At 37.2% G+C, this 20,402-nt stretch overlaps 1 protein-coding gene across 2 annotated transcripts in view; it reads left to right on the forward strand.

The window, feature by feature from the left end:
• EFNA5 (ephrin A5) overlaps positions 1–20,402 on the forward strand; it is a 205,926-nt gene that overhangs the window by 160,989 nt on the left and 24,535 nt on the right. For both annotated transcript variants that reach the window (XM_042823029.1, XM_042823028.1), the window contains exon 2: positions 6,005–6,297. In XM_042823029.1, coding sequence (XP_042678963.1) covers positions 6,005–6,297 — 293 coding nt within the window. The remainder of the gene's footprint in view (positions 1–6,004; positions 6,298–20,402) is intronic.

Consider the following 20,402-nt stretch of genomic DNA (forward strand, 5'->3'; position numbering starts at 1 on the left):
CCCCCCCCCCCCCCCCCCCCCCCCCCCCCCCCCCCCCCCCCCCCCTTGTTTTTTGTTTGCTTTTTTTTTTTTCCTCCTCTGCTTGCTCATGATAGTAATATGCTGCTAGGGATCTGTCACTGTCTTGCTACTGTTACCAAACCCACTTCTCACAGCATCTGGAAAACGTTGAATTTTCTTTTGGTTTGAATAGAGCTAAAATTAAAATAGCTGTTTGATTACTTCATTGTTTGTGTATCAGAATCATTGTTGGTGTCAGCACAGCTATGGGAACAGGGTTTATTAAATGTTGTGACAAAGCCAGTAAAAGAGCAGAAAAGCATTAAAGAGGTTATTTTTGCGTACCGCAGAAATAGCATCTTTAAAATTATCTGCAGTAAAATGGTGCACTTAATCCCACAACCCCTCAGATAATTAACAGCCAGAAGATTTCCCCCCATCACGCAGCAGCAAGTTTAAGTTAGTTGAAATTAGAGGGCTTGGGCTGTCTAAGAGAACAAAGAATAAGGAGGCATGAGTTACTCAGCTGCAAGCATAGAGTTTAGGATGGTATAATGTGCTGCTGTGCAGCCCAAGCAGAAGTGAAAAATGTGAGTGAATTCAGGAGTGTGGAATGGTAAATAAGTGACATAATCACATTCCAAGAGCAGTTAAAATGTTGTTCTCTTAAAGGACATTTATGTTTTGTGGAAAGTGTTCACATTCGATGTTTTATTGCATATACAAATACTTATATGTGTGTTGTATATGCGAATACGTACTTTATACTCATCCCTCCATTATTAATAAATTAACCAAACAGTTTCATAACTAGCTGACAGAAATAAACTTAATTTTCAAACTATTTAAATATTTTTCCTGTTGAAGCTTCTGTGGCTGGAGCATTTGTGAGAAATGTTGCTGTTGTATAATAACATTTAATGGTGGTTTAGTCTTTTTGGGAGTACTTACAGGATCTGTTTCACCTGCTTATTACATGATACTTATAGGAATGCAGTATTCTCTGAGACCTCTGTCTCCATTAAATGTAGTTGAAATTGCCTTAGCAGACATTAAAGTAAAAAGCAGGACATATGTGAACAGCAGTTGCAGGGGGTACTTGTGTGCTACTCACAGAAACCTTCTTTCCTTTAATAGCAGAACAAGCATCTTTTTGCTGTACTCCTGAACATTGTGGATAATTACGGTTTGTGAGGAATAAATTAATTTGCTGAATTTTGTTATGTTGCTTTGCATTTTAGATGATCTTTTGAGAGCAGGGCTATTGGTAGAAGGCATTCAGCTGTGGCAGTATTCTTTATGTGTCTGTGTTCTTGGCTGTGCAGGCTCCAAGCAACAGAATCAGAGCCATTTGCATTTGATCATTTCTGGTGCCAGACTCGAAGACCAGAATTTCATAATTCATAGTTAAAGTAGCTATTTGAAGTCGTTCCTGGTGAAGCCTTGCTGCATGCATTTAACAGAACAGGCTCAAAATAAAGAAAGGTTGACGAAGTATAAGGAGAATTTTCCAGTACACTTATCTTGAAGTAGAGCATCTGTCATGTTGATTTTACAGGAAGGCTGATAGAATATAACTAGTAAGATTTGTATGGGAAGCAAAAAGTAGAAGCTATCTCAATTTTTTATCTTTCTAAATGATAACGGGCAATTAGTGTTATTTGTGCTGTTTTTAAACTAGTTTTTTGTAGGGTTTATTCTAAGAAAGAAAGGAAAGAAGAAACAAAACCCAACAAACAAAGCTGTTGTTGTATCTTAAGTATTATTTTAAATAGTCACTTGTTTCAGTGACCCGCAAAGCTACTGAATTCAAAATAAGCTACACGTGCTTCAGAACTTAAAATTATGAAGAAAAATGTGAACAGAGACTGTGTGCTTTCTTTTGCATTAGCAGATAAACAAAACGTGGAAGATAAAATTACCTAGAAAATATTTTGCTAGTCTTACGGTTTCCCACTTAAAGTTACCATGAATTTCTTCCTTCCTGTTCTGTGGGATATTTGATATTTGATCAGTAGCACTCAAGCTCAGGAACATTTGTATGACTGCCTCTGCTAGAAGCAGAATGGAAGTTTCGAGTAGCAAGCTGATGGTAATTGGTTATGGTAATGTTCAGGTTTAGAAGCTACTTAACTCTGTGCCTTCAAAATTGCTTTTCTAGACCCACTGCTTAATAGCTAGCCTTCTACTGAGCATGTTTCTGAGATGCTGTTTGAATGCCAGCTGACACAAAGCGAAGGTTAATTGTGTTTGAGGAATAGCTGTGTTTTACTGTTCCTGCAGGGAGACAAATGACAATATTTGCAAGATTTGAAGACCCTGTCTGAGTCTTCGAAGGGGAAGCCTTTTCAGTCGATTTCTACCACACCACTGTATTCTGTCATGCAAATTTATAGAGTACTGGTTTCTTCTTCATGGTGGGATATATAAAGATCCAAATTACCATCTGGTTTGAGGAGCTTGCAGGGGCCCACATGAGGATTTCTTAGGACAGAATGGGCAAAGAATGTCAGTAGCATTGCTAGAGAAATGTTGAAAAGTGGTCTTTCCATTCTGTGTTGAGGAGAGTCTCATGAAAGGGAGAAATTTATTATGCCTTAAATACAATCTATAGGAAATTCTGTCATCTTTAAAAATATATTTGTGAACAGATTACACTGTGCCTTTATGTGTTGTATTCTTCAACGTACGTATGTGGCTAAACACTGTTAAATGCTTTCACTTGAAGTAGAACTTAGTTTCATGTTAATACCTGACTTTGCTCTACTTAGAGGCTTTCAGCTGTAAATGTTAGGTGTTCTCCTCCTGGATGTGGTTTTTAAATTATTGGGAATGTGTTTCTGGAGTATTTTTCTTCTAATAACTCAGAGGAGTTCGAGCTGATGAGTTTTGCTGTGAGGTGCAAATGGCCACCCCTTCCCTTCCTGTACAGATCAGAGGCTATTGTGATTCCTCTTCAGGAATAAACCGTCCTGTGATGAGAAGTGGGAACATTGTCACCACTCACTTCATCTTAAGCAAGACACATTTTTTAGTCTTATTTGGAAAAACAAAATTTCTTCTGCATCTTCTGAGTCCTTGATTACTGAATTCTTTAAGACATTACAAAAAGAAAAATAAATAATTACCTGCCCTCTGCTTCTTAGCTTAGTAATAACCTCCTTTCAGCACTACTGTTGCTATGTGGGGTGAAGAAGCTTTGCTCAGAGCTGCTTAATAGAACACCTTGGTACACGGTTTCCCTCAAGCAGGTTCACTGCTGTGCCAGCATTACTAAGATCATGCACTTCACATCACTTAAAATGCACAACATCCTCCTCCTTTTTATAGAGGTATAAATATAAAGGCTTCCTGGCTACTGCAAATGACCCTGGGCTGAAAGTACTGGTAGAGAAGGGGAGGATAGAGGAGGAGGGAAGGATAGTGGGTTGAAGGGGATGTGGTGATTCTTCACCCTCAGGTCAGCTCTGCAGCCAGTGCTTGCTTCTTGCCCCTGTGTGCTACTTTGCTTGACCAGGACACTCAGCCGGTTCACCACTGGCAGAAGCAGAAACGAGTGAAGCTGCTGAAACAGCAATGACCAGAGAGGGAGGTTGTGTTGCAGTTTTGTTTACTTATTATGCCCTTTTGTTTACTTATTATGCCCTTTACTAAAAGGGCATCGGATGATGCTCTTTGTTTGCAGTGCTGGGTAGAATGGCTCACTGGTGAAGATTACAAGTTTTATTTCCTTGATAACTTGGATTTAAGATGTGATCACAAATTCAGTTGCCTTTCTGTGCTCAAAATCCCCATAATCATGAGCTGTGTGGTCAGATGCACCCCTTCAAATTCAGCTATTCACAGTATAGAGTCTATCTGTGAAATATCTGTCTAGACTTTGCTTTTAGTTAAAGGAGAGAAATAGCTGCTCCTGGAGTGTGATCCATCTCACCACAATGTGCTGTGGGCCTTAAATAGGTCGGATGAATTGGACTCAAAGTCTGTATTTCTCTCCATTGACTTTAAGGCAGTCTAGAGAAGCAGCTCATGTAAGGTTATTTGTTTTGTAAAAAATCCATTATTAAGTATTGTCAGTCTGATCCTGAATGTCTCAGTTACTTGCATCTAGTTACTGCTTGTAGTTCTGATCAGTTTCTCTCACAAAACCATGTTTGGGTGTTACTGTGAAGGCACAGGCTGGTATGAGAGGCAGTCTTGAAGTTGAGGAGCCTGTGTGTTTAAAATAAATATATGTGTGTATATGCGTACATTATTTATTTAATTATTTTGAAAATGGACATTTTAGTTACTAATTAAAAACTGAAAGAATTTTTAAATAAAAAGTGCAACCGAAATAAGGCTTTCCTGTTCAGAACTAACAAGGTATTCCTTTTCATTACATGTAAGAAAGGGTGTACCATTAACTGATACAGAGAATGGGCACAGATTTCAAAATAATACATTCTTTCAAATGTGTTAAGACCGTATCTGTTTGTGTGACAGGTTTTGGAAGCACTGAAGTACAAAAATATATTTTTGAACTAGTGATTTAGATAAATGTGAATTTTCCTGAAAGCACTGTGATTAAGAAAGACTTTTCCTTGTTTCAGAATGGAACTCTGAGTCTGTGCACTGGCTGAAATTATACAGATATATCACGCTTTGATGCGTGTTCAGTTTTTTGGTTTTTTTTTTTTCCCTTTAAAAAGCTATTTTATTGAGGCTAAATTATTGTAGGGATATGAAAAGGTATAGTTTGCTCTGAATTTATCCTTGGAGGGCCAGCAGATCATTGCTTTTTCTCTGAAATTAGATAGAAGGCTCCAGATGGCAGATTTCAGGCCCATCAGGTGTTTAAAATATGCCCCTCAGCTAAAAAGAAGTATTATAGTTAAATCTGTCATGGTCTTTTTATTGCTCTGTGGTACACTTGACAACTGCAGCCGCGAAAGAGGGAAGCTACAAGTACCCCAGTCGGCCTGAGGTGGAGCAGGTCAGTGCTTGGTTTTCTTGGCGGCCTTGCAGAGTTTGATAGATGTACAGACCTGCTTTATGGAATCATTAAGTCCATCACGGCGTGAGCTCCCATGGAGGCAGTGAATTTGTTCCCATACTTTATTCCAGACTCTGTGGCAGGCATTAGTGAAGTAATGTAAGTGAAACAGAGGGGAGAAAAATGACACCTTCCCTCCCAACAAAACAAAAATCCCGTGCCTATAAAGACTCCTCAGTAATAGTAATAATAATGAAGTGCATCTGGGCTGGTGTCTTGAGCTGCATTTCTGAGCTGGCACTTGTTCAGACCTGTCATGAAAGGCTGAGACCTGATAATTCATATCCCAGAATCCTTTTATTTGAGTGGAGTGATGTCTCTAGTATGTGTACTTCTGCCAAAGGACTTGCAGTGCTTTTCAAAAATCATAAAAAAGCAATACAGGCTTTCCTTTGCATCTTGACAAACTGCTGGTAATCATGAAGAATGTAAACCTGTTGCTGCACTTGCAGTAACTAAAAGTTCTCACAGTCAAGTCTGCTTTCAACACAGATTGATTCACTGCCTGATTCAGAAGAGGATAAACCTGGATTGCTTATTTTTCTGCACAAGTAGATGTTTGTATAGGCACTGATCTGGGGATGCTGATACAGTTCTGGCATCTTTGTTTCTTTCATCTTTCTCCATATTTTTTTTTTTTTTTTTAATGAATAGTCGAAGGGCAAAAACTTCATTTAATCAATAAAACATAGAGAAAGGTGGTATACAGCTTGATGTGCCTTAGCAAAAGATTCACTTAATCATAGGAAAAACCAAAGCTTTTGTCCAGAATATCATAGAACTGTAGTCCTGCATTAGCGGTCTCTGATAGCTCTGGTGAATTTTTAGAGGTAGATTTGAGAGTGAATGAGTATGACTGGTGTGAAATGAAGTGTCATTAGTGATGCCTTTTTCTTGTGAACATTATCTCGCAACAGGGTCGTTGTGCATTGACTAATGTGCTAATGTCTTAACTTTCTTTGGTTTCAGGTTCCAGCAGGGTGACTACCACATTGATGTGTGCATTAACGACTACCTGGATGTATTCTGCCCTCACTATGAAGATTCGGTGCCAGAAGATAAGACCGAACGCTATGTTCTGTACATGGTGAACTTTGATGGCTACAGCTCCTGCGATCACATTTCCAAAGGGTTCAAGAGGTGGGAGTGCAATCGGCCACACTCTCCGAATGGACCGCTGAAGTTCTCAGAAAAATTCCAACTCTTCACACCCTTCTCACTTGGATTTGAGTTCAGGCCAGGCCGGGAGTATTTCTACATCTGTGAGTATAGGAGATTTACCATTGTTGCTTAGCAGGTGCAAGAAACGCAGCTAGTTTTTCACCTATACTCTGTGGAAATGCAGAGGGCCAAACTGTGTATAATGCAGATGTTTTGCAGCGAATGCGGGCTTAAGTATCCCCAGATATGTTATCTAGGAATCTAGCTTGTGGAAATGAGATTGAATCACAGCTTCTTTTCTCACATGAAATAGCATGTCAGCCTGTTCACTGAACTGTGGCTAACTTTTAAAGCACAATGTGCTGCTACATTTAGTGCACTATGCTGAAGTGGAGGAGCAGGCAAGAAAGGAAGGGTGGAAGCTTAACCCATGTGTGTGTAAAAATAATTAATTCTTTATGTGTGTAATACCTGGATTACTGTTTAGATTAAGTATTCTTTTCTTTGTAATGTTTATCATCCCTGAGAAGTAAGGTCTGTCTTGCTCGTGAGCAATTTAGCTGCTGATCGTAGCCAGCTATTTCGTAGCCCAGGAGTATTTGAAGTGGTGACTTCCGAAGGCAAGCCTCTCTAGCACCAAACCTCACCTGTGGTTTCAGTCAACTCCCTGTGTTTCAGTCAACAGCCTGTGCAAGGCACTGGGAACACTGGGAACCCACCTGGCATGGGAAAGCAGTTGAGGACCTTCAAGCCCCAGGGGTGAGCTGAGTGGTGCCCTGCAGTTACCGCTGCTGCAGCTATCATATTTGATCCCCCACCTAAGACCTTGTTTCCACAATTTGTTTGATACCTAAATCTTCCGCTTGTTAATAAGCTTTGACTGTTCCAGCAATGTTTTTTGTAGGTTTTAGTGTTCAGATAGAGGTTTGAAAGCTGTAGATCATAGTAGGTACCAATAAATACTGCTCTCATATGTGGTGTTGGCCTTTCTACAGTGGAACAGAACTTCTATCTTATTTCACCAGGGAAACTGAGTATGTATGATCCCTGTTTTTCAGCCTCATTTGTTCAGCTCTTTTTGTTCAGTTCTTCTCCCTTTCTAACTCTACTGAGAAATGTATTCCTGGTGGAATTCTCTCCCTTTTCTCCCAGCAAATCAGATCCTCTAATAAGTAGCAATTCAGCATCAAAAAAACAGTGAATTATTCTTGTTCTGAAGCACAGTAATAATAATGAAAACAGCAAACAGTAATACTGCTTACAGTTTAAAATATTTACGTATTTAAAAAAAATAAAATTTTAATTTTAAAATTATTAATTTTTTTAATAATGTTTAATATGAGGTGGATGATATTATGAGGATAGTGTTTAGGATAAATAAATTTGTATTGTTCGTGCCTGGTCTTTCTCATGTCACTCGCAAAAAACATTCCCATTAACGTAAGCAGGAGTTTCAGGTTACTCAAAACCCTGATACTAGACTCCCTGTGATACTGTATTTTTATGTGTTTATTTGTTTGTTTTTAGTTCAGTTCCTGATCATCATCATTGAAACAGTTATACTTAACCTAAGGAATGAAATGTCTTTACCATGGTGTAGCACAAGGTTGACGCCAGTATCTACTAACATAAGAGAAGTAATAATAAATATAGAAATATTTATAGAAATAGAAATGTGGGGGGAAATATAGGAAATCTCAACTTGGTCTATCTAGCTAATAGGTTGATTGTTGAGATAGACAAAACCCATTGAATTCTCAAGCAAGATATTATAATTCAGATACACCCAGGGCACTTATGCCTAGTTTTCCTCATTTCTGCTTAAATTCAATATTTCCCTAAAAATCATTATGCATATTCTCTAATGTTCATTTAACTGACTCATTTAACTGTCAAGGGTTCCCTTCAAAATAATTTTCCGAAATGGTTTGAAATATGAAGAGCTTTATGATATTCAACTGAGTTTAGATTGAGTTATTTTTTAATGAAGGATAAAACAGCAAAAAAATTAGCAGCAAAGAGATACTTGTTTACTAGTATTTTATTGTCCTGGTAGTCATTGAAATTAATTAGTAGCCACATTTCCGAAACATGGAAGCATTTTTTAAGTTGTCAGCCTTTGGACTGCTGAGGATAACATTGATGATACAGCAGTTATAGGGGACAGAAAAGCATTAGAAGCAAAGTTTTTCTAGGCAGAGTTGTCGTGCTGGTACGTTTTTCTCCTGTCTGTGCCAAAGAAACAAGATGGGGAAACATTGTTCCTTGTTTTTTATAATTGTCAGCAGGCTGTAGTGCGGGCTGCAGAGACTGCCTTTACTACCTCCCTGTATTTGCATGATAAGGAAATCGCCAATGAAGTTTCTTTCCTCAGCGTATCTTAAACTTTTGCCCTCTCTGCTGGAGGAAGGGAAGGCTCAGCGTATAACCTGCTGTGTTCTGTTAAAGGATACAAAAAAGTCATGTAGCCTAGACCTGTGGGAAGACAAAGTATTAAGTGGTTAGTTAGGTTTTTTTCTTAATTATTGTCTGGTATTTTCTAAGTCTTAGAACTTTACTTTTTAAGGTAGCATGTCTCTATTTTCCATTCTTTCCAGGAAATGCAATAATTCAAAAACAATGTCAGACTCTTTTCTGAACTGTTGGTTTCTGAAAATGCCACTTTCCTTTCTTAAGCCATACTTTCATGTATTGCATATATATGAACTTGAATCTCACTTCTTTGCATAGTTATTCCACGAAAATACAGTGCCAGAAAAATCTAGCTTTCTGATTTCAAATTCGTATTGAAGAAGTGAATTGCAGACATGCAATCAACAAGTACTGATCAAGTTTATTTTTGATAGAAGAAGAAAAGTTTATGAAATGTTCAGAGAGAAAATAATTTTTATTTAATTAGGTAGTGTGTAGTGGGGGAAAGTAAATAAATTGTGACCAGAAGTCTCAGTTTTTTCATAGTTCTTAACATGCAGTCACCTGACATTATTGTATGTTGGCCTGAGAACAGACAAAAAAGTACTATTGTAGCTGGTGTCACTAAAATATATTAAAAGTGGAAAGTAAGCACTTAGTGATGTAAATGTGATTTTCATGCCCATTGGTATGGAAAGAAGTTTGAGTTTGAAAGATATGTTAAGAGGTATTACTGTGCAAGGGCAGATGAACTCAAAAGGAAACAAGGATAAAAAAGATAATGAAGTGTATGATATTATATAATTAAAAGTGAGGGTATTGTTTTCATTTTCATAACTTAATTATAGGCATTTTATTTTTTTTAATGTAGTATATATGGAATAAAATATCAGTAATAGCTTGGCAATTACACAGTCAGAGCTAATAAAACAAAAAGATGAAGACACATATGTAACCAGACTGGTACTGATTAATACAGAATTTTGACAGCAGTTTCCAAACCAAGTTCCTCTTGTGATTGAAGTTTGCACTGCTCTTTCTTTGAGAGTAATGTATCTCAGAGTGTTAGAAGCTGTACTAATATTAAGCTGTAGCATTTAATTCCTTTTTTACACCAGCCCAGTTATTCCATCACAGAATTCAGTATTTGACACATTTTCTTTATTCACAAATCTATGCTATTTTTATTATCTGATGCTGCAAGTTTTTACATGTATTGTTTACTTACTAATTTGATCATTGTGACTATTGTCAATTATATATACATACACACTTTTCACAGAGAGACCAGATGTCTTTGTTGGTCTTTAGTCCTGCTGCCACAAGATTTTGAAGGATTTTGCTAGCTGTTAGCATGCTTTACATGCCACTTATCTAAACGCACCTTATGTGGTTCTTTCCCCATACTTTCTGAGGAATACAGCTCCTTTCAACTTTTAACAATCTTGTTGTCTTATCTGTTGTTTTTATAGTTGTTGCTGTTGTTTTTTTAAATCTTTTTAGTTAGTGTTTCTTTTTAGTTTTATGTCATTTATTTTTATGAAGCTTTTGATTGCTGGTTCAGGAAGCATTTGTTGTAATGATGTGCTCCTGATCACAACATGATAGCGTGCTCATATGATTTGAATTTAATTATGGATATCAACCTTTTTAAATAGACCTTAAACTTGTGATTAAATCAAGAAATTGAATTTGTGAGGTTTTAGTTAGAGTTTTAAATACAGGGTTTTTTTTTGTTTTTGCTTTGGTTTTCTTTTAATCCAGCTTTCCTGTATTCCTTTTCCCCAGAGATACATTTCTGGGAAAAACTGTTTTTAATTTGATCCTTGATTTTCTTAAAATTTGCCTTTGTTCACCATTGTCTTTGTTCCTCTGAATTAGTTTCTTATTATCCTGAAATTTCTGACTCATCTCCCCGAAGGGCTTTTATTCAAATGACATTCCGCACTGATGGTCTCTGCTTCTTCTTGGGAAGAGAATTCTCAGAATTTCAAATATAACATTGTGCATCTTCTGTTCCATCTCTGTAACTGGAAGGTGTCCCCACTGTGGGACTGTTTGAGTCCTCATTTTTCACCAATGTCTGCCTGGTAGCTGGACCATCTCACTACAACCACCTGCAAACCTCTGGTAGCTTCCGTGACTCAGAAGATATGAAAGATAAAGGTGTAGCAAAGAAGAGTGTTTATTATACCTCCAGCTCTCTCTATATTGTTTCTGCCTGTTAGCTGAGTAGTTCTTTAATGGTAATAAGGTCTATGGTTGAGCTTTTGGTGAGGCAGCAGCAGTGTCTTACATTCAGCTTTCTCTCTTCTCTCTTCTGTCATGTCTGGAGAGTATGTTTAGTGTTTATTTGCCTTTTGTTTCAAAGCTAATTATTTCAGAGCTTATTTTAAAGTTCCTACTATTACGTTGCATAACTTCTGTTCTCTGCATCTGATACGTTTTTGGTAGGATCTGTACTGACATATTTTCTCTAGATGGCACCAACTGAATTCCTGAAGAGGGAGAAGAGCATGAAACTGTCACTGCTTGGTGGTGGTTGTGGTAGGGATTTTTGGTTATTAAAAATAATTATGTACAAAGTTTAGAAGTCTACTTCAAAGTGAGGAATTTTATGTATGCTTAATGCATACCAGGAGTTAGCAAAGGAAAGGCACTGACCACTTTTAATAAAAATTAACACACTTCTTAAAACTTTCTGTGACTAGGAACATGGAATAGCTTCTGATTGCCATCTTAGCAAACTCTACGCTACAAAATGCTATTTTTCTACACTGTCACCACCATTAGCTGTGCATTTTCACCAGCGATGAACCAGCAAGAGTTTGCGTGCTGCGCTCAAGAATTATCATCAGCAGAGTTGACCCGGTGTCACCACTGCTGAAATGCACCATCCACCACTTCGCTCTGCGCACATCCACTCTTTGATCTCCATAGACATTCAGCAAGCATTAGTGAACATCAGTGGAAATTTTTCCACAGGGAGGAATTCATTATTCTCCCTTGTTTCATATACACTTCCATATCAGACGCCATCTTGTCAGACTGCCTCTCTGCTGCCAACTGTCACTCAGCAACAAAACGTAATAGAATATTGGTGGGAAGGTTTCACCTCTAGTGCCATACCACCAAACATCTGTCAATGATGTCGTAAACCAACAGAATAAAATAGGAGGCGCTACTTTCTGAGCTGCTCTTGTAATTGTTAGATTGTGGATTTCCAGTGCAAGTTATCTTTATGCAGTCTTTGGCTAAATCTCTTCTTGAGCAATGCCCATGGACAAAACTTGTCTATCTATACTTAAAAACAGGTTATTTTGCTTTTCAGTTGAGTACAGTCTGGAAAGGTAGCAGTGAATTGTAAGAAAAAGTACCAAATTGTTAGGGATGGTGTGGGCTCAGGATATGATTATTGTGTGAGGTTTTTTTTGGTTGGGTTTTTCTGTTGGTAGGGATGTTTTCTGTTTGTTGTATTTGTTGGTGGTGCTTTTTAGTTTTATTTTTGTTTGTTATTGCTGTCTTCCCTCATGTCAATAATATATAGAATATTAGAAGCTTGGTTTGGGATGTTCATTTTCTCTTTGAATCTGTAATTCCTAGCACTCAGAGTCCAAAATTTGGCTTTGGGCAAAGTTTGGACTTCAGTATTAGAAAGTACTGATTTGTGTCAGCTCTAGTGAAATGAGTAGAGCAGATTTATGGCGGGTCTTGGCATGCTGTACTCAGCTTATATTGGAGGCAGCAGAGTCACTATAGTTACTCCCTAGGCTTAACTTTTATTAAAAATTGTTTCTACCAGTGGCAGTGGTTGGCTTAAGTAGCAGATATTTTGCTTTCAGTGTGAAAACTGGATTTGCCTTTCAGTGAGTGTCTTCAATTCCGCAGGTGTTAGTTAATGTGGGTACTGCTGGTCTTTGCATTTTTCATTTTTCTTTGAGCACTCAAGGTCTGAAGATCCCTTCTGGAACTCTCTCTCTAAACATCCAATTTTGCACCAAAAGCTAATAAATGAAGGTTAACTAAAGAATGTTGTTCAGGAATGCTGAAGGATTTACAAACATTTTTAATGTGTTAATTGCGCTTTTCTTTTGGGGGAAATGTTGTTTATTGTGAGGCCCTTCATTAACCTTTCAATCAAGATCTGATCAGTGTAAACACTGATTCTATTTTGACAGCAGTGGGCTCAGATATGCCACTCTACTATGAATCCTGCTTTGATAGTTGCTTTACCAGAATCACTCAAGATGTTCTGAATGAAATCAAAGCAATTGAAAGGGTTTGATAAATGTGTACTTTAAAAAATATTTTTGTGTGATAACATTAGACAGACAAGGAAGGTGACCTTAAAGGGGGAATTCATGCTTAGCCTAGTGTGTAGATTAAAGGACTAGCTTCTTTTAGAAAGCATCAGAAGAATTAAGTGCTGGTCCTGTTAAAAAGAAAGCAGAAACAATCGCTAGAGTCTAATAGATTTTGACGTTGGTAGCGTTGTTAAAATCCTCAGAGGGAGCGTTAAAAGCTGTTGAATAATTTGAGACTCGGGAGAAATCCATATAGGAAAATGAATAAAGAACTTGTGGAGGTGCTGGTCTCTATTGTTTGAATTTTTCAAAGGCAATAAATGTCTTTCAGATAACGAGTTGAAAGAAGATGATTTGGATTCAAGTTCTTCAAAAATCCAAGTGCCATTAAGAACATGATAGCAGCATAAATATAATAGGAGGGAAGAATACATTTGTATCCTCTGTATCATGGATTTGTAAATTTGAAAGCTGTCTTATGGGCATACATACTTTATAAGGTCTTAACCTCTGCATGAAGACAAGTGACATAGTAGACATTAGAAGAATGAGGGAATGCGTCCAGCCAGAAGGGGTGAGGGGCAAGTTTTTTATTCCCTTGTCCTTTTTTTCTTCTTATCTAATTTGCTGGAAGAGCTGGAAGAGAATCAGTTCATTTTGTAGGAAAATAAAAGCGTGCATTGGACGTAGATATGTGATTATCAAATCACAAAGGTCTGAAAAGACCTCAGATGAAAGGTCTCCAAGGAGCATTAGGAACTTGATAAGGATCTACGTGACTCATCTACCTGAGAGGAAATGGTGACTAAATGTTTCATTCTGATGTCTATGGATTAGACTAGTTTTCAACATGTGCAGTTCTTGTAAAAATCCCACTGCACCTTCCTGTCTAGTATGCAAATCCAGAGTTCTGCTAGAAGTACAACTGAGTGAACTGCACACAGCCCTTTCAATCTTTTGTGCAGATGGACTGTTCATCATTTCTTCCTTTAAATCAGTTTTGATGTTCAACAGCTATGAATTCACGTCTCAGAGGTGGCTGCACTTCAGTGGTAGGTGAGGCTCTTTTGCAGTGGTACTTCACTACTATGTTATGAGATTAATAAGGTGAAGCATGTAGATTCCTTGGATGAAAGAACTCACAGAAGTGGAGAGTTATTAATTATTATCTGAAGACTTATAACTCTGTAACTGTTCTAATTTGATTTCTGAGCAAACTGAAACCTGTTTAATGAGCTGTTGTATTGGAAGTATGCATTTTGTAACATGGAGCGGATGCCAGCAGAAATGGAAATAACGTACCAGTGACATTTGGAATAACAGTGTTGTACTTCATTGCCTCCATGTCATCAGCATGTTAGTCTTCCTGTTCCTCAGACTAACTCACCAAGGCAGCACTTTATCTGCTCGCACAGTCTCTGTCATGATACAGATTGAGTATATGATGTCTGCAATTGGTAGACCAAAACAAAGTTCCGTCACTGAACAAATGCTTGAGCATTCTGAACAATTGGCTGATGTCTCTGTTTCATAAGTATTCAACAGTGAACTCCATATTTTCATAAATACTTAGATTTTAAACAAACAAATTTGTTTCTAAAACTACCTATCACTCTGAAAGTAGTGGAAGCTATAAAATGGGAGAATAATGTGGAATTCTCTCTCTTTTTTTTTTTTCCTATTTAATTCCTTGTAATAAAAACTTTTCAGACAAGGTGGGCATGCTTCTAAGCTCAGAATGACCACAAGCTGTTAAAACTGTCATGTCCCAAGATGCATAGCACGTCAACATAAACTACGTAGAATAAGAAAGAGAGTATTTAAAATATTATATTAAAAATATTATATTAAAATTGTTTTAAAATATTATATTAAAATATAACAGAGTATTTAAACAGAAATGCTCAGAGTTGCTATATTCTTAAAAAACAATAATAATAATAAAATAAAATCAGAAAAGTTTTTTCTTTTCAGACTTCCAAATGTTTCCTCTTTCCCTCAGGACAGTAGTAGGTCATCCTGAGATCTATATTGTTCACCAAATGAGATTTTTACTGCCTCTGAAATCTCCCTGGCTTCCCCTTTACATCACGGATATTTAATATTTAAAGAATTAAGTAGTATAACCAGCTAGATACAGCACTGCTTTAGGGAATTAAGAATGGCTTGAAGGTGTATCAGAATCTCATTCTGCCATATCTCTATGCACAAAAGTAACCAAGCTCCTGATGATGGATATGGGGAATAACGTTACTGTTGCTGATCTTCTGGGGGTGAAATGATCTTAATTATTTGACAGGTAATCATAATGGCAGTATATTAATCAATTTAAAGAGCCCTGACAATTCAGTCCTAATGGTGCTCAGAATATGTTCAGGGAAAAATACACCAGAATGGCTTAACTTACATTAAGTTTTAAGATTCTAGATGGAGATACTGTGAAGTTAGCAGCTTGCATTTCCTCTAACGTGTTTTTTGGACAAATCTGTTTTTAGTAACATTGGATCTTCTTCCTATATTGAGATGCCTATGTCATTAAAAAGTACATGAGGATTACTCTCACATAATATAGCATTTTGTCGGAAATGTTTAACTATGAACTGTGCAGCTCTACTATTTCATACCATACAGCTCTGTATTGAGAATGAAGTCAGGATCCCTAGCAGGAGCTGCAGTAGGGCTTACTATCTGTAGATACCTGAATGTATTTGTGCTGGAGAGAACTTAAGCAGAAATACAGCAGCCTCAGGCTAAAAAAGACATTATGTCATTCTTAGTGTCCTGGGGACTGTGAGAGAATACAGCCTCTTCTCTTGAAGAGGGCTTAGCATTAATATCTCTTTGCTTCTGGCTGGAGATGCACAAAAAAGTCATGAACTTGTTTTTCCCCAGATCTTTCTCAGGTATAAGATTCTTGGAGTTATATATGCACCTTTTATCAGTGCTTCATGGAGGTGTGATCTGACTTAGGTTCTTTCTGCAACCAACTTCAAGATAGAAGGGAGAAGTCATGTAGTGAAAGCTCCACTGATCCCTCAGCAAGGTAGAAAATATATTTGTTCCTCAGAGAGAAATGCAGAATCAAAGCACAGATTTATTCACAAATAAATAAGCTATGCTCCAGTGGAAATCATGACAGTAGTTCAAATGTAAGCTTGGTAGCAACTGCTTAGCAATTTCTTTTATTTTATTTTGCAAGATATTTCGCAAGATATTTAATTTGTTACGTTAGCACTGGAATACAAATTACAGTATTATTGGAGTTATATGCGAATCATCATATAAGAACACATGTAAGTAGATTTGTAAGAAAAAAAATACTAGTACCTTGACTGCTTGTCTGAAAGTTCTAAACATCAATATGATTTATGTTGCACCATTCATAGTACTGTAGCTTCTATCTCAGTCAAACTGAAGCAATCTGTGTACTCACAACACTGCCTCTGAGGAGCATGGTGTCTGCGTGGTGAGTACTTAACAGTCTGCTGCAGAGTGCACACCAACCAGCCCATGCTCTTTGCTGCAGTACTGAGTTTCAAACGGAAAACTTGCTGCAACGTTTAAAAACATGCTGATGGCTAAGCAGTAGACAAAGAGCTGCCTCACAGACTCACAGTTTACTGCAACCAGCTCCCGTGTCTTTAGAAAATGTGCCATTTCCAACTTACAGTGAGGGGGCTTTAGGTAGCTTTCACTGTTGACCCTTTTCTCCCAGCCCAAGCAGAGTGGTTAGAAATGATTGCCAGAGATAGGGTTCCTCATCTGTAGCGCTGCACCTGTGGTAGCTTTGCTGAGAATGTGCAGCCTCCAATAGCATTCTGTTCACAGCCGCACTTGAAATACTCAGTGGCAGCTCAAGCAAAACTGTGTAAATTAGTCACTGTCACGTTTAGGCATTAAAAGTGGAATTAGTAATTTATATTAATCACAAATGTTTCTGCAGATTTTATTAACAAGCAGATTGGCTGCCAAAGTGCTCTCTGGAAGACATTTTTTTTCCCCTTACTGCTATGCAGAACAAAACAGTTATTATGGGCATTTAGATAAAGATTAACGGTTTCAGCAATTCATTTGAGGAAAATCGTATTTTGCTATACATTCCACTTCAGCACAGACCGTCACTGCCAGCATGATTTGTTGCCTGCTTGATAAAATTATACAGTGGAGACACAAGACACAAGACGGTGTAATTCATTTTAAAAGTAAAAACAGGTTAATCAACAAAGCTGAATGAGGTTAAAAAATAAACCAGACACACATCTCTTAATTTTTTGGCAAGTCCAAATATCTGAAATGAGAAATGAGATGGCCATCATACTTCATTCTGGCACTTTTTAGTCCATTTTGTCTTCATATTTCCTTCTTTCTTTACCCACACTGTGCCTCTGATTTCTTCAGGATAGCTTCATGTGCCCTGTCTAGATTTCCAAGGAAGAGTAGTCTAAGTCACCATTTAATATTCTGTATATATGCAAGTAGTCCTGTGGAACACTGTATGAGCAGTCCCTGAACTCAGTACAGGGTGTGAAGAAATGACTAGAATGATAAGAAAGAGGTCAAACTGAATATTGCAAGTTTAAAAGAAATGAAGGGCAAACTGCCAGCATGACCTTCGCTCTTCCACATGTTCTGCACAGACAAAATCAATTTCCTAGCATACTGCTTTTTGAGCTTATCATATTCCAAGGAACTAAAGAACAGACGTGCTGTGTTTTATTCTGTTATGACCTGTTTTGTTTTTTCTTCCACTTTTACATTTTAAGATGATAGAAAATGAGGGAAATCAAAACACAAGTTTGTTACAAAGAAGACAAACGAGGGCTGAAGGAGGAAAAACCTCATTACAGGGAGATTAGAAAATTAATTGATTGGTGGCTTTGACAGTTCCCATTGGATGTCTAAGGATCCTGTAAAAAGGTAGTATAGTCTCAGACATAACATTTCTTCCTATTATTTCTTTCTCATGGATAGAGGCTCCTCTGAAGCATCATTAGGTTCCAATTATTTTCAGTGAAATATTTCACAAGAAAAGGGCATGATAAAATCAGTAGAGGTAGTGTTGCTCTCTGGAGATTCTTACTATGGCTATTACTCCAACAGTAATAGAGGTAGCTTCTCTTTTGAATCAAACTTGGAAGGTTTTGGCAGGGTTGATTTTTATCTCATTGCGGTTTTGGAACTCCTGTGACAATGAATTTAAAGCGCTCCCTTCTTCCCTCAAAATTAGCATGGGGGAGCTGATGCATTCTGTGGGGTCTGAGGACTTGATCAGGTCCGTGGCTTAATATAAACGTGTACAAAACTTGCAGTGAATTTATTCTGTGAAGAATCTATTGCTAATTTTATTTTCCTAGGTCCTAGTGTTTGTGTAGAAGACTCTTCTTTCAAGAAAACCAAAGTGTTTGCAGCAGTGTTTACTTTTCCACTTACTGACCTTTTTTTCCTGTACTTCTCATGTATTTCTTTAGCAACTGTACCTATGTGCGATGCATGCTTTTATATGTACACACATACACAGATCATATATACAAACAATAATACAAAAAAGTTCTATTACTTCTATAAAAAGTAATACTTTTATGTTAAAAGCTCTAGCTATTGAGATTATAAAAAAAAAAAAACCAACTGATTTTGTCAGTTTAAAGCATAAATAATTTTAGTTTTGCCGTAAAATCAATTTTTTACATACAAAATGCCAGTGAAGTACCTCCTGTGCATAGTATTATACTCAGTAGACTATCATTCTCTTCAATGGGCTGAGTTTTCCTATTGTTCTTTCTTGTCCTCTGTGGACATAATCATGCTACTAGCACTGCATGTGTCTCCCTCTTCATAAAATGAAAATGTGGTTAAATACCACATTTTCATTTATTAATTAAATGAAATTAATTCTTAAGTTAAATTCTTTTTTAGTTGAGAGAGATGATTATTTGCCATGCTGTTCAGGGTAGAGATGCAACTATTGTCCCTTTACTTTCCCCTCCCTGCTGTGCACGGTTCCTCTGTTTTCTGTTAAATGGATGTGCATTAGAGGATTTACATTCCCACTGAAATTTTAACTGTTAAAGAAAATGGCAGAACGAGCCATTCTTCGCAAATGTGCTCCAGATTTCATGTGGAAATGTGTGAGCTTTTTAGAAAAGAAGCATTTTGGTTTGCAACCAAAATCCTTTGGATGCAAAATACTCTTACGAAATGTTCATTTTCAGTGGAGTTTTTCCAAACTATATGTCATCAAATATTATTGTTGCCTTCTTCATGGAGTGAGGATAATGCCTTTTCAAGTAGCTTTGCAGTTACCTGGCACCTAATTCTGTGGAATGGTCCATACTTGATTTGAGGGGTGTTTTGAGTCTGCTGTGAACTCTCAGACAGTTGAACTTCTATCTGCCCTGCCAAAACTCATTGGTGCTTCTCATAAGAAAAGAACACCGTTGTTGCTATCCAAATTATTGAGTATCTTACAGGTTTTACAGAGATGTACCATTTCTACTGTTCGTATATTCCACACAGTGCCTGTGTACATCACTTTGTATGGTGTGCTAATATATACGTGTAAATCTGTACTGCACCCCACAAATACAAGGTGAAATTAAAAGCAAGCATACATTGGGTAAAGAAGTCAGTATTATAAACCATGCACAAATAAAAGAGTAACAGAAAGTCCCATGACATTGGCCTAGCTTCTGCAACTGAACGTTAGGCTGAAGAAGAAAGATACTAAAATAGTAATTTTCTGTGAGGGTTGAAAAAGAATAGTAAAAGTAACTTCTTTTCCTTTGCTATTTCTTTAAAAAAAAAAAAATATAATAATAATAATAAAAAGTTGTTGTTTTTTTTTTTTTACATATTGATGTTTTTGTTTCAGATTAGAAATGTTAAGTGGAGACTGTGCACACATTGAATGCTGAAATGGATTCATTTGGCTTACTTTAGCTGGACTTTCAAAAAAAAATCTGCCAGCTGTATACACAGATTACTTGATCATTGTGATATTTTTTGACATAAACCTCTGTGAAAGTGACATCAATTTCAATGCATCTGTGTTTGAATTGAACTTTTTATAGGCTTTAAGGGACTGTCCTGAAGTACACCTGAACATACACATTTTCAGAAATGAAAAAAAAAGCCTAAAGACAGAGTAGAAACAATATATGTAATTTGCTCTGTGAAAATTGCACATATTTCTTCAATCCTATTCTGCCTTGATCCCAGTCCAAAAGGAGGTAAAATAAACAGGTTGTGTATTACTGGCCATATGTCAGAAGTGCTTAGCATTCCCAATTAGAGTCATAATTTTAGAAGTACTTAGCTGTCACTTAGGTATCCAAATAGTTGGCTAGATTTCTAAAATGCCTTGCAGATGAAGCACTGAGTTCTCTGGAATGTGTATTTTCTGTTGTGAATTGTAACACCTTGAAATCCCGTCAGTTGGCTTTTTTGAATTCTGTGTTCTAGTAGTTTCCTTGCCTTCCCCTCCCCTCCCCTCA

The sequence above is a fragment of the Centrocercus urophasianus genome, unplaced genomic scaffold (assembly GCF_019232065.1).
Source record: "Centrocercus urophasianus isolate 14NV4802_14NV808 unplaced genomic scaffold, USGS_Curo_1.0 seq_21, whole genome shotgun sequence".
NCBI lineage: Eukaryota > Metazoa > Chordata > Aves > Galliformes > Phasianidae > Centrocercus > Centrocercus urophasianus.